Below are 16,202 nucleotides of genomic sequence, written 5' to 3'. Positions count from 1 at the left end.
AAATATTAAATAATTTCGACCTGGGCTCATTAAAGTATTTCTGATTCTGATTCTGAAAACATATCCACTCCAGTATTATGATAAACGCATGAAAGCATGTAGTCCTTTGGCTCAGACAGTGCAGCAGTGTTGGCAGTAGTGTGTGCTGCACATGTGATTGGAGAATGCACTGTGCAGTACATGCAGAGGGTTGCAATTTGACTGAATTCCTGTTGAATGCGGTGCTGGCAAACTATCTGTACATTTGATGGAACAGTGCGATACTGAATGCACTATTATTATAACCAAAAAGAAAACCATTTTAAAATAAAATAATATAATATCATATAAACCCTGACTCGACCCCGGATAAGCGGTTGAAGATGAGATGAGATGAATATTATATATATCTTTTTTATTTATATTTACCCTCAAAATAAGTCAAAGTTGAAAGTTGGGCTTAAATTCCCAGGTTAACTTCCCATCCAACCCTTTGCAACTCTTGAGATACCACAAGAGGAAGATGCCTGTGTGTAATCAAAGTGTAGAGAAGAAAGTAACGCTTGGACAGGAATCAGAGGGTCTGTAACATTTGTAGTGACAGCTGTCTGTCGGAGATGAGCATCACAGTTTGTATGAACGTAAGTATCCATTTATGTTTAAATTAATTTAGTTATTTCAGTTGAATGAGACAACAGTTGTTTTTAAATTAGGGGCTTTTTTAAAGAATCTTCTACTTTTATAGAGTACCGTATTTTCCGCACTATAAGTTGCACCTAAAAACCTTAAATTTTCTCAAAAGCCGACGCGATTATAAGTGCTCCTTATAATCCGGTGCTCCTTATATATGGACCAATATTGAGCCACAACAGGTCTCACAACTACGGTAGGCAGCCGCCGACTCTATTTTCCCCCGTAGAAGAAGTAACGCGCGGTGCATGTTGAGATATATGACTGTGAGAAACGTGCCGTTTCATTTCCACGTGTGTGTTTGTGTAAAGAGCCCAAAATGGCTCCTATTAAGAGACACGCTTACGATGCAGTGTTTAAACTCAAGGCCGTTAGTCACGCAGAAGAACACGGGAATAGAGCAGCAGCCAGAGAGTTTAACATGAACCAATCAATGGTGCCGAAGTGGAGGAAGCAACAAGACGACCTCCCCTGACTGTTTTGTTGACGTTCCCTTTAGCGCAGCTCCATCTAATGGATGTAGAACGTAACCCCAGCCTCGACTGTAGCATCTGTTCTATGCGCCTTATAATGTGGTGCGCCTTATATATGAAAAAAGTTTCTAAATAAGCCATTCATTGAAGGTGCGCCTTAAAATGTGGTGCACCTTATAGTGCGGAAAATACGGTAATCTAATGTGTTGTTATTGTTAACTTGAAGCACAAGTACTGTTGCTATGGTTACCTTTAGTTTAACATACACTGATTTAAAACAGTTGTGAAATTGCTGAGCAAACTATGCCTATAGTTATACTTGTTTTTAAAGCTGCTGCCTGCAGAAATTAAAGTTGTTTCTATTAACAACGTATCCAACACTCTGCACGTTTGGAGTTTTCTAACTCAAAACGGTCTTGTGGAACTGTCACCTTGACTGGAAACCTCTTTTCCAGCTGAACAGGCACCCACTTACAGCAAACTGATAAACGCGCTGTTTTTCCTAACCAGCACCAACGGGCAGAATAAGCAATTGACTAGCCCATGACCATCAAAAACAACCGGCCCTATAATTAAGCTACCTTGTAAACAAGCCAAGGAAATACTTTATCAGTCAGACCATATGCTCTCGCTCTCTCTCTCTCTCTCTGTGACAAATACTTGTTGCAGACACTTGGTGTAATCACATGATAACACCCATCTTGGCACTAACACATGAAAACAGTCATCCTAAAACAAAGACTAATACCAGGGGGCACACACACACACACACACACACACACACACACACACACACACACACACACACACACACACACACACACACACACACACACACACACACACACACAAAAAAAGCAAAAGAGACATTTTGAATTCCTAAAGGCATTTCTAAAGTCGGGCCAGAGTTGTATCTGGAGCAGAAATCCATATCATATGCACACACACACATTCTTTTGAACACTGCGGACACAACAGTCACAGAGATCTGTGAGATGGACTAAGCAGAAAAAGATGGGATGTAAAAGATGAGACCGGGGGGGAGACAGGAGAGAAATGAGCACCATATTGAAAGTGAAAAGAGAGAGAAGGGGGTAAAGAGGGGAAACAGAAGAAATAATAGATTGTAGGGGCGAGGAGGGCATGCCTCTACTGGTGTGGCTCCTTTTCACACGTATTTCTGGGACTTACGTAAACCCTCCATCTGCTATGCACCTTTCAACACACACACACACACACACACACACACACACACACACAGAGACACACACGCACACACACACACACACAGACACACGCACACGCACACGCACACGCACACACACACACATAGTTGGCAAATGTCTGAGTCTGAGCTCCAGATGTATTTGTCGCCCATTTTCCTTGTTTTTTGTCCATCTGTGTGTCTGCCAGCCTGCACGCATCCTGTCAGCTTGTAATCCTGTCTTTCGTATGCAGGGCATCATTTTATCTACTGATACAAGCAGACACAACACTTACTTTTGCAAGGCTGGCAACCTGCATTTGGTAGCCAAAACTGAAAATGTGCTTGCCATTTTATACTATGCATTTATAAGTTAGCCCAATATTGAACAGCCACAAGGTCATTGTTGTTTTTGTTCAGGTTCAACTGGTTCTTTGAGGGTTGAATCAATTTTCACATTAATTTGTGACGGTGACAGGTTGAACTTTTCAACCCACAGTCAAACAACTTAATTTCCTTCACCGTTGTCTCTAAAACAGATGCCCTGTGCGCATGCAAGTAAACGCACCATCGCACGTGCAGCTGCTGGTTATTATCATTATGTTAATAAGTGGCAGATAACTGGTTGCCAGTGGCAACTGTTAAACGCTGGATATAGCTAATATTGCACTTTTAAAACTTCTTATTATTGTTGTAGCTTTATGGGCTGAGAAACTTTTTCACTTGGGTTGCCCCCGACCAAAAAATCATTAGCTGACCAAGACTTCATTGGTCGATTGGTGGAAAAAACAGAAAACATTTTGAGCCGTGTCTTGTCAAAATTAAGTGAAAATCTATGTGACTGGCGGCTGACCTTAAAGGCTGGATGGCTTTTAATTTGGAGGGCCAGATAGAGGAAGTCATGACACTCACTCATTCACTGTCAGTGTTTTGGTTTGCGACATGGCAGGCAGCTCCCTTGGCTGCACATGGCGGTTAGACAGTTAATAATTAACAGCCAATCATGTCGGGAAAGACGTCTAAAATATGGGATCACTTGGAAAACAACAATGATGACCCCAAGAAAAACTTCACCTATCACTCGTCCATGACGAACATAACCTACCACCTTAATGTAAGTAACGTTCTCTAGCTACCTGCCACTGGTGGCCCAAGTTTGAAAGCAGAGATAAATACTATTGTAACGTTACTGAACTAGTCTGAAATAATTATCTGGTGTCATTAACAGGTGGCAGACTTATAGCGCGTGGCTGTGCGCACTAAAATCATACAATAGAAATAATGGTTATTAATTATGTTGAATTATGTTATTCAGTCGCTGAGGCTATACTTGGGGGATATACGGTATCAATTAGTCGATTAATCACTCTAAATGTTGACCACTGGTCAAACAAGAAAATCCTTGGTCGGGGGGCAGCCCTAGTCTTTGTGCTCCGATTGTTCACTGCACAAAACACAAAACATACACAGTGACCAGAAAAATAGAAACACCCACACAATGTGATATAATGAAATGCAGTACAACAGTCCTGCAGTGCGTTTACACTCAAAGGTTCGTCTTTTGTTTACAACTTTTTCTGTGTGTTGATTCAATTCTGTGGTTTAGCTTGAAGCTACATTTTGTGGTGGGGAATTGGTCTACAATATATTGAAAGGTATTTTAACGTGCTGTGGGGTACTTCTCCGTTACGTCAACGGAGGAGCAAAGATATAGAAGATATAAGGCAACCCAATATGACATCACACACTTCAGCCACGACAATGACATGAAAAGGGGGAAACAGCTAGCCTGGCTCTGGTTTTGTGGTTTTACGGGGAGTTATGTGCCAAGACTATGTCTTTGCTGGGCACAGTGACAGGGGCGCACCAGCTGTTACCCCTGCATCCAGTGTGTATGCTAGGCTAATTGGCCGCAGCTTCATATCTACCCTTCAGACATGGATGTGGTATCAATATAACAAGTTAATTTTGTAATTCAGCACGACTGTATTGGCTATCTCTTGGTTTGCCTTTTGTTAGTGCATCATTTTTTTGACGTTGAGATAAAAGGACATGGATTCTGTGTGGTCCTGCTCTTCTATTGGTCCGATAAACTGTCCGTCATATCCTGCCAGGAACTCATATCACTCTTCTCATCTAACTCTCAGCAAAACGATGAATCAACCGTCGAACTGTTCCTTCAAAATCCTCCCAACCACTTTATTCTCAGTGTCACTCTTTTCCCACAAACACTTTTTAACTGAACACATTAAACATTGTTTCTACTCAGTACCTCCTTAGGATTGAAGTAACATAGTATTTTTTCTTTTTTTATAACCTTTATTTTACCATGAAATTAACTAGTTACAGTTTAAATAGAAATAAAACACAACAGACAGGACACACAATCACCAAACACACAAAGAAGAGACTAAATCCAGCTCAAATGAAGCAGTTGCATTTCTCAGTTAGGTGGACTGTTAACATGGCTTTGCAGTTTTCCAAGCAGACATTATTAAGATGTAGTATACTCTGCTTTTTTTCCCAGCTCAGTGTAAACTCTTTAAACCTGATAAGGAAGCAACTTAGTGGAACGAAGCTGAAGACTGCTACAGTTCTGCATCAGAACTACAGATTACATACGTATACGAGGGAAGTTACAATATTACAGTTTACAACATAGTGGTTTTATTTTTCTGGTAAACTGTTAGCATGATTAGTTGCTAACAAGCTCTTCTTAAAGCCATAAATAGGTAGCTCCTGGTGTTCAGACATGTTAGAGCCATGGTTAGATTTAAGGTGACACGACTCCTGACACCCATAAGCAGTGTGTGAAAGAAGAGGGGTTTCAGTCGTACATACCAAGAAATGATCTGACATCTGAATGCAGCGGGACAAGACGAGACATGGAAACTCTCTGCTCTTACTCTGTATGCACTTAAATGTTTCCCTGTGCTGTTGATCCATATTATGTACAAGCCCACAACATCCACAAAGAGTGGGCATGTGCACACACACACACACACACATAGTGTCCATGTACTGGGCTGTGCATACACAAGGGGTGTTCTGGTCTCCATCCGTTGCTGCTGTTATCCCGAGGCTATGGATTTTGGTGTGAAGAGCAAAGCAACGTGATCAACATGCACACACATGCAGAACATGTGAAATGTAAGCCTCAACATAAAGCACAGCAACAGTAGTTTGAATACAAAGATCAACAACAAATGACTATTCTATAGGCTAGATAGATAGATAGATAGATAGATAGATAGATAGATAGAAAGATAGAGAGATAGATGATAGATAGACAGGCAGACAGACAGACAGACAGACAGATCTTTTTTCCTCAGTGTTCATTTCTCAAATTGTTTGACAGTGTAATACATTGTATAAAATGTATAATAATGCCAAATATTCATTAATAAAGTTATTTGCAGCCTTCTGAGCAGCCTTTGCAGTCACATTGGTGCAAAATCGGTGAACAGTTCACATATAAATAGGTCTATTTTCGTTCATTCATTCATTCATTCATTCATTCCAGCTCAAAACATTCCCTATAGACTCAAAAAACCCATCTCAGTTGGGCTGTGGTTTAAGGTTCAACGTATATACACACAAGACACACGAGTACGTCGACACAAACAATACACTGAAACGCTTAGACAACTTAACGGGCACCATACTGAAAAAACTATGGATTTACTGTAAACCAGATGTGTGTATGTGTGTGTGTGTGTGTGTGTGTGTGTGTGTGTGTGTGTGTGTGTGTGTGTGTGTGTGTGTGTGTGTGTGTGTGAATGAATGAAGACTGGGTAAGTGCTTTGTTAGGGTACATGTGTTTGTGTGTTTGTGATTAGTCTGTCATTAACTCAGAGATGGCAAAGAATGCAATAACATGCCTTTGTGCAGAAACAAGAACTTATGTTTAACCCAGCCCCACACACACACACACACACACACACACACACACACACACACACACACACACACACACACACACACACACACACACACACACACACACACACACACACACACACACACACACACACACACACACACACACACACACACACACACACACACACACACACACACACACACACACACACACACACACACACACACACACACACACCCCTGGGTTAAGATCCCACGCAGAAGATTTGTTTGATTTGTCCCCACAGAGGTCTGTCATTACAGTCCTTCACCTATTTTACTCTTTCTCTAGCGAACTCTCTCTCTTGCTGCTGCTGCCTCTCTCAAACGTCTCTCTCAACATCTGACACGGCTCTCCTCAGAGACTATACCACGAGAATGATAAAAAGAGGGAGATGAAAACCAGAGAGGAGAAGGAGAAAGAGTGCAGACGGAGGAATAGGATGGAGGGACCATGTGTTTTCTTTCCTCCCAGTTCAGCTGGCTCTCATCAAAGAAACACACTGGACAGTCTCTCCTGCTGTCTGATACACACACACACACGGACAGACACACACACACACACACACACACACACACACACACACACACACACACACGTTCTTTTACTTAGATGCATTGTTAATATCAGTAACAGAGAGAGGGAATAAGAAGCTAGCAGACAGACAGACAGACACGTGCCTCCTTCTAGGAATCTGTGCCATTCGTGTTGAAATCCCACGTCATCTCATGTCGCAACATCTCTGCCTCAATCTTCACTCCCCTTGACTCAAATGAAAAACGAAAGATTTCACAGACGTTCATTCCAACAGAGTCACGCTTCCTCTCAAGCGCAGATCAAAGGCTGCATCAATATTAGTCAGTCGCAGGACTCCAACTCTTCTCCGACAGCAACACATTGCTTTTTGTGGCCCTGTGCTCTATTATTGTTGGATGTTGCATCATACAGTGACTTTGATTTCAGGGAGAACAAAGAGTGAGCTTATTTTCAAACACAAGACAAATTTATAGCTCGCAGACATACGGTACACGAGTACAAAGTGATAAAAGTTAAATTCAAGCTATTGTAATTCTCTTTGTTTACCAAAAACCACCCTAATTCCAATATATCATCTTAAATTATGAGCTTTTGTGAACAATTTTTGTGTACCGCACGACATGTTATGAGTCTAAGATATATAGAATCGGCTTTTCTCGATCACACAAATTAGTTTAGGGAGCGACACATCACATCCTGTGTCGAATTAAGTTTATTACATGCAGTGATGGTCGAAACATCTGGGCAAAATAAAACGTTTTAGTTGACTGTGAGTTCGGCATTGAGCAAAAGCTATCCATGTGCTGCAGCAATGCATCGCAAAGATACATGATGAAATAGATTTCAAAATAAAAGCTGGCAGTGCAACACAGCATGTCTAACAATCATCACATAAAAACAATGAGCGTCGCCAGTGATGAAATAATATCGAGCCAGAGTTTATTGTAGAAATAAGCAAAGAAATAATTTAAAGTATCAATTATACAACCAATCACATGAGCAGCCCAACTTGCTCCAACGATGCAGGAAAAAATCAGGAAAACTGGAGGAAACTGCTGCTCTGCTAGGACTCAAAATAAACTCAACAAAAACTAAAGTAATGCGTATCAACAGCAAGAACAACACATACCTTGGTAGCATCATTTCAGTGGAAGGTGGCACGGAGGACGATGTCCAAGCCAGGATTTGAAAGGCAAGGACAAGATTCAACACAGTAAACAATATCTGGAGGGAAAACAACTGCCACTCAAGACCAAACTGCAAATATTCAACTCAAACGTAAAGACCACTCTACTTTACAGCTCAGAAACCTGGAGAATTACCACCAGCACACTGAATAAGCTGCAGACTTTCACCAACCGGTGAATCAGATGACTCCTGGGAATATTCTGGTCTAACACCATTTCTAATCCCAACCTGTGGAAACTCACCAAACACACAGAAGAAAGAAATCAATCACCAAACGGGCGCTGACGTGGAACCAACAGGGAGGGAAGAAGAGAGACAGACCGAGAACCACCTGAAAAACAACCTCAGAACTGGAGATGGAGAAAGAAAAGGTGTCGTGGCGACAACTGGAGAGGAGGGCCCCAAGACAAGAGAGGATTGAAGAGCTTCGCCAATGGCCTATGTTCCTGGGGGAATTTAAAAGCCTAAGCAACTTTCTCTTCTACCTGATATTTGAGCAGCTGACTGCAGATCTGTGGCTGTCACAAGTTGAAGACACAACCAGGTGTCGGTCAGTTTGATTTCTTCAATGGACTATTAGTAAACGGATCACTACATCTATGATTTAACAGCTTTTGTACATATTCAAGTCAGTTCAGTCTCCTACTTATACAGACAGTGTTAAACAAGGCTCCAATCAGTTTTATTCCCACTGCTGGATCTTTTTTTGTGCTTTTGCATCGACAAATGGTTGGTCTGGGAGACTTTACACCAGAGTCAATCGTATTTGTTATTATTTGTTATTAACTAGGACAAATCTGACTTCAATTAAGTATGATGAATGACACTAAGAGGTGTCAACAGTGTCAAAACAGGAGTCTGCAGCCATGCTATCAGCTCTATGTGGCTGTACTCAGACACAACGGTGCTTTGGGCTGAATACTAACGTCAGCATGCTAACATGCTCACAAAGTTTAGACAATGTTGATAGTTGACCATGTTAACCATCTTAGCCTAGCATTTGCTCTTTAGCCCCAAGGTCAAAGTACAGTTGAGGCTGACGGGAATGTCAGTAGTTTTGTAGGTATTTGGTCATGAACCTGATGGTGGCGCTATATGTAAAGTTAAGGGATCACAAAGGTTATGACAATTCATCATGTTTGGAAAATGAATGTCTGTTGAATAGTTGAGTAGTTCAGATATGTCTCTCAAAACCACAAATAAAAACCTCACCCTGGCACTAGAGGATACATCTGGGATCACTGACGTCATTAGGCCTCATCCTCTGGGGACCATGAATGTCAAAATGCCAAAACTTGTTATTTCAGTCTTGACCAAAGTGGTCGATGCCCTCCAAATCATTTCTGTTGAATTCTGAATAAAGATGCTCCAACATTATACAACCTCCATACCTATTTTCCACCCAAACACATTTATGCATACAAACACACTGTAGCCACTGAAACATAAACGCCAAAGCCTCCATTTGCTCCAATGCGCACACACTGCCGGGGCTCAAATCTCTTGTCTTCTTTGTATTACACTCGTATCCTAGTTTGTCACTTCTGTTTTGTCTGTTGTGAGGAGCGCTTTCAAACAATCCATCCTTCTCTAACTGACCTAAAAACCTTATTCAAACTAATCCTTCTCAGTCGGTCAGTTACAAAGACCACTTCCATCTGTCACTGCACAAAAACTTTCCTTTCGGCACACACGTTGTTTTGGTAAGCTGAGGGAAGCATTACCCCCCTCTGCTACAGTACAACCTGACAAGAAATCAGACATAGACCGCCGGCTGACTGTTGTCGTCTTTTACCCGCATTTTGCTCTTTGTTATACCCACACAGACAAAAACAGACATCTCTTTGTCTCCCACGATGCTCCTGGACACACATGAATGCATGAAAATCGAGAGAAAAACAATTAATTCAATAACTTATTTACAATTTCAGATTTATTGTTGCGGCTCTCATGTCTTTGTTTCATCTTAATCTCTCTCGACAGAATCTCCATTTCAGCTTCTGCCCTTATTGTTTCCTTGTGGAGGGGATTGAACAGGAAGTGGAGACGGCTGGGGCTTGGCTGGAGCTATATGAAAGGACCAACTCCTCTGAAAACATACGCTCAATAAGCACTGTATTTCACTAATGTTTATCTCAAAGGAAGCAGGTGCTACACTCTTGACCATCAACACAACAAGGACCTGGGTCATATTCCAGGTAATGGTGCTTCCATCGGGTTTGGGCTGTCATGGACTGCGTCTGGATCTCCGTTGTCAAATATTCTTCTTTAACTAACGAATGTTCCTAACTGAGTGAAATGACAGGAAGCATCTCAGTGGCAGCCATGATAAGAGCTGAATGCTAAAGAAAGAAGCTCCAATGCTTCATTACTTATCTCCTTTAGCATAGAATAAACTTGACCATCTTTTACGGAGTAAAGTGTGCTGTTGGCAGTTCATCGCCAGAAAACTGTAGTTTCACAGCAGATCCACAAAAATAATGCCGTTGTAATTATTATTGTAATCAAATAGCTGAGTGTTAAGACCTCTGCACACCGAGGCCGTATTTTTCATCTGTAATTGTCGCACTTTTAAAAATAAATAAATACGACCTCTGGTTTCAATCAGGAATACACATCGACCGCAAAACTTTTGCTTGCAAAGGTTTTTGCAACACAATTTTCTGCATTCTTGATGATATGATGCGTGCATGCAATCACACATGCATGATAACGCATGTTTGGTTGGTTTACTTTGTCTCCCTGCATCAAGCACTTGACAACCATATAATCAATGAGATGCAGAATTTCAAGTATCATTTCATATCTCGGGCTACACGATGGTGTTGTGGTTAGCACTGTCGCCACTGTCGCCTTGTCTGTCTGTTTGTCTCTATGTGCCCTGCGATAGACTGGCGTCCTGTCCAAGGTGTACCCCGCCTCACGCCCGACAAGGGACAAGCGGTTGAAGATGAATGAATGATGAATTTCGTATCTGATATATTATAGCTGACTTTGAACTGGTCAGATATTCAGGTGGATGATGATGACGAGGAGGGGGATGAAAGAGAAGAATGAGGACAGCTCAGCCTCTTCAGGTAGCCACGGAGTCACACACAAGCTGCAGGCAGAGAGTGGTGACAGCCGGGTTCCTCCAGTGGAGACAGGTATTGCAATTTTTTGCAACAAATATATTAAAACGCATCTGACTTTGTGCAAAGTTTCTTTTTTTTAAACAGATTAAATAAATGCACGAAAAACACAGACTCAGCGTGCAGAGACCTCAAGTGCAGTCAGATCCTCTCAGCACTGCGCTTCTCTTTTCCTAAAGCTGTAAAAATTCTCCGTCGCATCTTTCCTTGACCTCATGACGTTTTTCCATTTACGCTCAAGGAAAAGTGTTGAGAAAGAGACTTTCTTTTTTGGACTATTCAACCGCAGCACCTTTCTTTGACTTGGCAACTCCTTCTGGTTGGTCAGAGCACCTGTATGGAAACTCACGGACCTCTATGCCCCTGGGGCGAAGCTCTTTGCTGGCTGGTGAAAAAGGGTGAGACTCAAAGCTGTTGACACCCTCCCCAGAACAACAGTAAAGTTATCAGTGACAGGAATTATGGCAGGAAAGAGGAAAAGGTCATTCCATATTGGGGCCAAAAATGTTGAAACAAGAGCTCAGCATCTTACTTTAGCTATGCTAACATGTTCCGTGCACCATCTGTATTCAGCGTGTCAGCATGCTAACACACTAATATTCTGACTTGATGAAGGTGCTAGATTAAATGCATCTTGAAGAGAACACCAATGTCTGCACAAGATTTCATAATAATCCATGCATTGAAATATTTCAGCTTGGACCAAATTGTGTGATGACGGACCTGCGGAGATCGTCATCTCTAGAGTCGAGCTGCTAGCGTGGCTAAAAATATCTTAAAAAAGATGATCTCTACACTGAATCACATGTGGTAGAAAAACTACTACTGTTGTGCCTCTGGCCACATCCCATTCAGTGATGTCACAGCAGGTGTTTCCCATCATCTGTCAAATCAGGAACACCTGCTGTACCATCACTGATTTGGAAATATTTCAACCCTACGCAGACCCGTGCAGCAACTTATCTCTTTAACTTTAAGCTTTAAATGTTGTGCTAGGGTTAAAGTTACAACCGTAGTTTTGATTGATGCAAAGTGAGTCAGGTACATTTTACTTAGCAACATGCATCTGTCCGTCTGGGAGCCTGAGTCAGATTTTCTCACCAAACAGATCAAGCTGATATTACTTTTAACTCTCTAAACATCTCATCGTTTTCAACAGTCTGATGTAAATTGCGTCCAATACAAACAGTTCTTTTGGGAGCACTTAGCTCAGAAAGCAGCATGAAAGCTTTAAACTAAACAAATTTGGATTTAGCTGCATTACACTGGCAACCAGACAAGTTTACTGAATACTTTGAATACTTCAAAAGCAGTAAATAGTGAGGGTCCGGCTTTTAGATACCTGAACTCATAAGTTACATACAGGACGTGAGCCAGGTAAGAGAACCACCTCGGGCCCAGAACGAGACATACTTGACCCTAACTTGACCACATTGCTCAGAGGACTATGATCATAATTCACACACATCCTGCTGACAGCCAGGTGTGTGTGATTGCATTTGACAGTAAGCAAAGAGAAAGCGAGAGTGACGTAACTGCAGACGGCGTGATTACGGGTGTTACGGAGGTAAGTACACATTATACTGCGTGTGTATGTGTGGGGGTATCAGTATAGCTTTGTTTTTCTGTGTTTCTCTTTACCAGGAGGGTTTAGTCCTATTTACGAGGACGTGTCCTCTAACGGCCAGGTGGGAGATGACCCACTGACCTTTGACCCCAGGTGACCTTAAAGGTTTAGAGGTCACATCAGTCACTTCAGTAATGACCTTCACAGGCAGAGTGAGGGTTGACCCACAATGTGTGATAACCATCAATCAATACTCACCTAATTTCCCCTTTTTTAATACATCATTGAGACACGATCAAAGAGTCTACGGTAAAGTAGCCTCCAGGCAGGTTTTCCTTTTAAAAGATGGATTAGTGGAAATTCTTTAAAGGCGGTCGGCACGTAACAACCTCCATTTTTAAAAGAAGACTCAAGACCCACCTTTTGAGTTTGGCTTTTAATAGAATCTCATTTACGGACCTTAATTTTAACTTTTATTTATTGACTATTTTATCTATTTTGCACTTAGTATCATTTGATTTACTCCTTTAACATTTCTTTTAATACAACAGTTCATCCTCTGGTGTTCCCTCAAAGTTTTGGGGATAGCGTTTCCTCGCTTCCTTACCCACTTACTTTCTTATTGTTCTTTTATATATATATATATATATATATATATATATATACACATTAACTGTATTTATTTATCTATCATTTTCATTATTAATTTAAGGTTTTTATATTATTTTTACTTATTTATTTAGCTATTTTTTATCTATTTTCTTAACCTATTTATTCGTCTCTTAGTCTTGATTCCTGTTATATACTTTTTAATTTGGGTTTTACTAATATTATTTATTTATTTTAACTTTTATTGATTGACTATTTTATCTATTTTGAACTTAGTATAATTTATTTTACTCCTTTAACATTTCTTTTAATACACCAGCCCTGAGTTCATCCTCTGGTGTTCCCTCAAAGTCTTTGCGGACAGCATTTCCTCGCTTCCTTACCCACTAACTTTCTTATTGTTCTTTTGATCCATGCTGTTTACTGTAGAAATACAGTTTTGATTGACTGATTGAACAAAAGCACTTTTCAGCTTTCCCTCTCAGCGTTTCTTCCGCCACAGCAGGACGAGGCAACATGGTGGAGTCTTTGCCAAGTCACCTGCTCGCTGACTCTCTCGCAGAGAATCGCTGATGTCATAGTGAATGAAGCCGGTAGTGCACGCTGACTCGCAAATAAAATCAGCCAATAAATGAGGTAAACATCTGATGTAAGATGAAGGGTGTGAGTTTTTGAAGACTTTTCCTTGTTTTTTCTCTGCGTGCAGGCTGAGAAGTGTTGATGTTGTGAGGAAATGACATGACTGACTAACCAAACTCATCTCAAGATCTTTTTCAGCAGATCTCATATTGACATTAGCTTGTTTTTCCGACTGTTTCCAAGCTCTATAATTCACGTTGAAGCTCAATTTTTAAAGTAGTAGTGAATAGTTTTAAAATAATTTTACATTTTGGGAAAATAAAACAGCATGCTTATTCGCTTCCTTGCCAAATATTTGACTTGGTTGCCTGGAAACCTGCGAGACTTCAGGAATTTACTTCCCCCTGGCAAAGAAATAGTCTGATGCATAACACTATGTGCAGAGTGTCACTTTTACTGTTTGTTTTAATATGCATTAAACAAACAACATATAACACGTTAATCGATTGTCTTACAAGTGCCGATAACTGGATTTTGTGACCGTGGGATAGAACCAGGCTAGCTGTTTCCATGTTTGTGCTCCTTGGCTCAACTATCTTTGTATTCACTGTACGAAGGCGTCAGTGGTTTAATCTTCTCATTTAACTCTTGTTGAGAAATCAGTAGGTGCGTTTCCTCAAAGATGGAACTTTTCCTTTAAGCCGAGATGGACGAGAAGAAAAACACTCAGGGGAAAAAATGTACTTGAAATATTTAGAATTCCACGACAACTTACAAACTCCATCTGCCGATGTGGTATGATGACGGAAAGCTCCAGAAAAGTGACTAAATGGACCTTGAGGGGAATTTTAAGAAGGTCAAGACCAAGAATGAGCTTTGATTCTTTAAAACTCCATGTGATGTTCTCGTCTTGGCACTTGATAATTCGATGAATATCACAGAGGTGTAAGAGAAATATTAAATATGTGAAAGTTGATTTAAGATTTGAGCATAACCTGACACATCTGGTCCAAACAGGTTAAAACAGACAGAGTAGATGACTTTCTCTAGTTATTTCAACATGGTTCCTTATCTTTGAGATTGTATGGCTTCATTCTCTAACATTAAAAGATAAAACAGGTGAGTCCTTCATCACTGATGCACAGTTGCACTTGAACATCAATTACACCAGGCTGTAAGAGCACCAGAAGAATAGAGTCCCCCTCATGTGCTTCCATAGCAGCCCAGGGGGGCAGCTGCAGATAAGCAAGAGTCCCCGGGACAGTTCAGCACAGCTCACTTCAATTTGCCTCAGTCTGTTCCCCATTACCCAGCTGTGCAGGTGAAATATCCTGTACGCTGCTGTGTGAGAGCACAGACTGATGCAGGTATGGCAGAACAAGTCTGGACATATAGGCCTGTGCCTTTGGACTGTCTCGCAAATGTGCAGTGGGCCCAGAGAGCCCAGAAATATGGTGGTTCAGTTCAATAAGCTTTATGTCTGCATGACCTGTCATCACAACACCATCTGTCAAGAAGACCATTTTTTCTACAAGTTCAGTGGAAAATGACTAGAAGGTTTTTTTTTTTCCAGGTGCAGGGGAGAGGGGGCTGTGTTTTTAAGAATTAATCAGTCACCAACAGTCAAGTTCACATCAACAACCCAACATTTGTCTGACAGTGATTGTGTCTGCTCGGGGTGATTAAATATGATGTTAAGGAAGGGTTAAGGATGACATTTATACTTTGATGAGCTCAGGTCCTGGAGGGTCCTGGAGTGATGTGACACAGAGAGGAAGCAAAAAAGGAAACATCGACTAATAAAGACTTCCAGCATTTTACAGGGTAAATTTCAGCACATAGAACCGAGAGGGGGGGTCATTAATTGCACACTGATAAACAAATAAACAGTCGTTAGTATTTCAGCCTACCTGCCCTTGAGGTGCCAAACACCGAGACGAGCACAAACAGCATCCATGTCTCACGCACTGGACTCCATCGATCCATCATATTGCATCTGAAGCTATCGATGTGGCGGTCAGTAATCCCCTCCCGGGTCCTGCTGCGCTCCGCAGGACACCTGAAGTCAGAGAGACTTTTGGCTCTCTACGCGCGGGGGTTTAGGAACTCCTGCCTCGTGCCCGTGCGTCTTTACGCGCACCACAGCAGCTGGCAATTAAGAGCGCGCGTGCACGGAGGATGATTTAATTGGTGAGAAATGATTCTCAGCGGCGCGTTTACTCCTTCTCCTCTCTGCTGGTTCGGTTCTGGACGGACGGATGAAGGAAGGAGACTAACGGGGAGAAAAAATCCCTTAATCTCGGGAGGTCTTTCCTTCCTCACC

The 16,202-nt window shown here is 41.5% G+C and overlaps 1 protein-coding gene across 1 annotated transcript in view; it reads right to left on the bottom strand.

Annotated features, from left to right (window-relative positions):
- LOC310957573 (uncharacterized protein) overlaps positions 1–16,202 on the bottom strand; it is a 48,661-nt gene extending 32,459 nt beyond the window's left edge. The window contains exon 1 of the mRNA XM_083928194.1: positions 15,790–16,202. Coding sequence (XP_083784320.1) covers positions 15,790–15,868 — 79 coding nt within the window. The 5' untranslated portion in view covers positions 15,869–16,202. The remainder of the gene's footprint in view (positions 1–15,789) is intronic.

This window comes from Echiichthys vipera, assembly GCF_963691815.1.
Source record: "Echiichthys vipera genome assembly, chromosome: 2".
Taxonomy (NCBI): Eukaryota; Metazoa; Chordata; class Actinopteri; order Perciformes; family Trachinidae; genus Echiichthys; species Echiichthys vipera.
The sequence above is the reverse complement of the archived record's forward strand: the minus strand, read 5'-3'. Positions and strand labels throughout refer to the sequence as shown.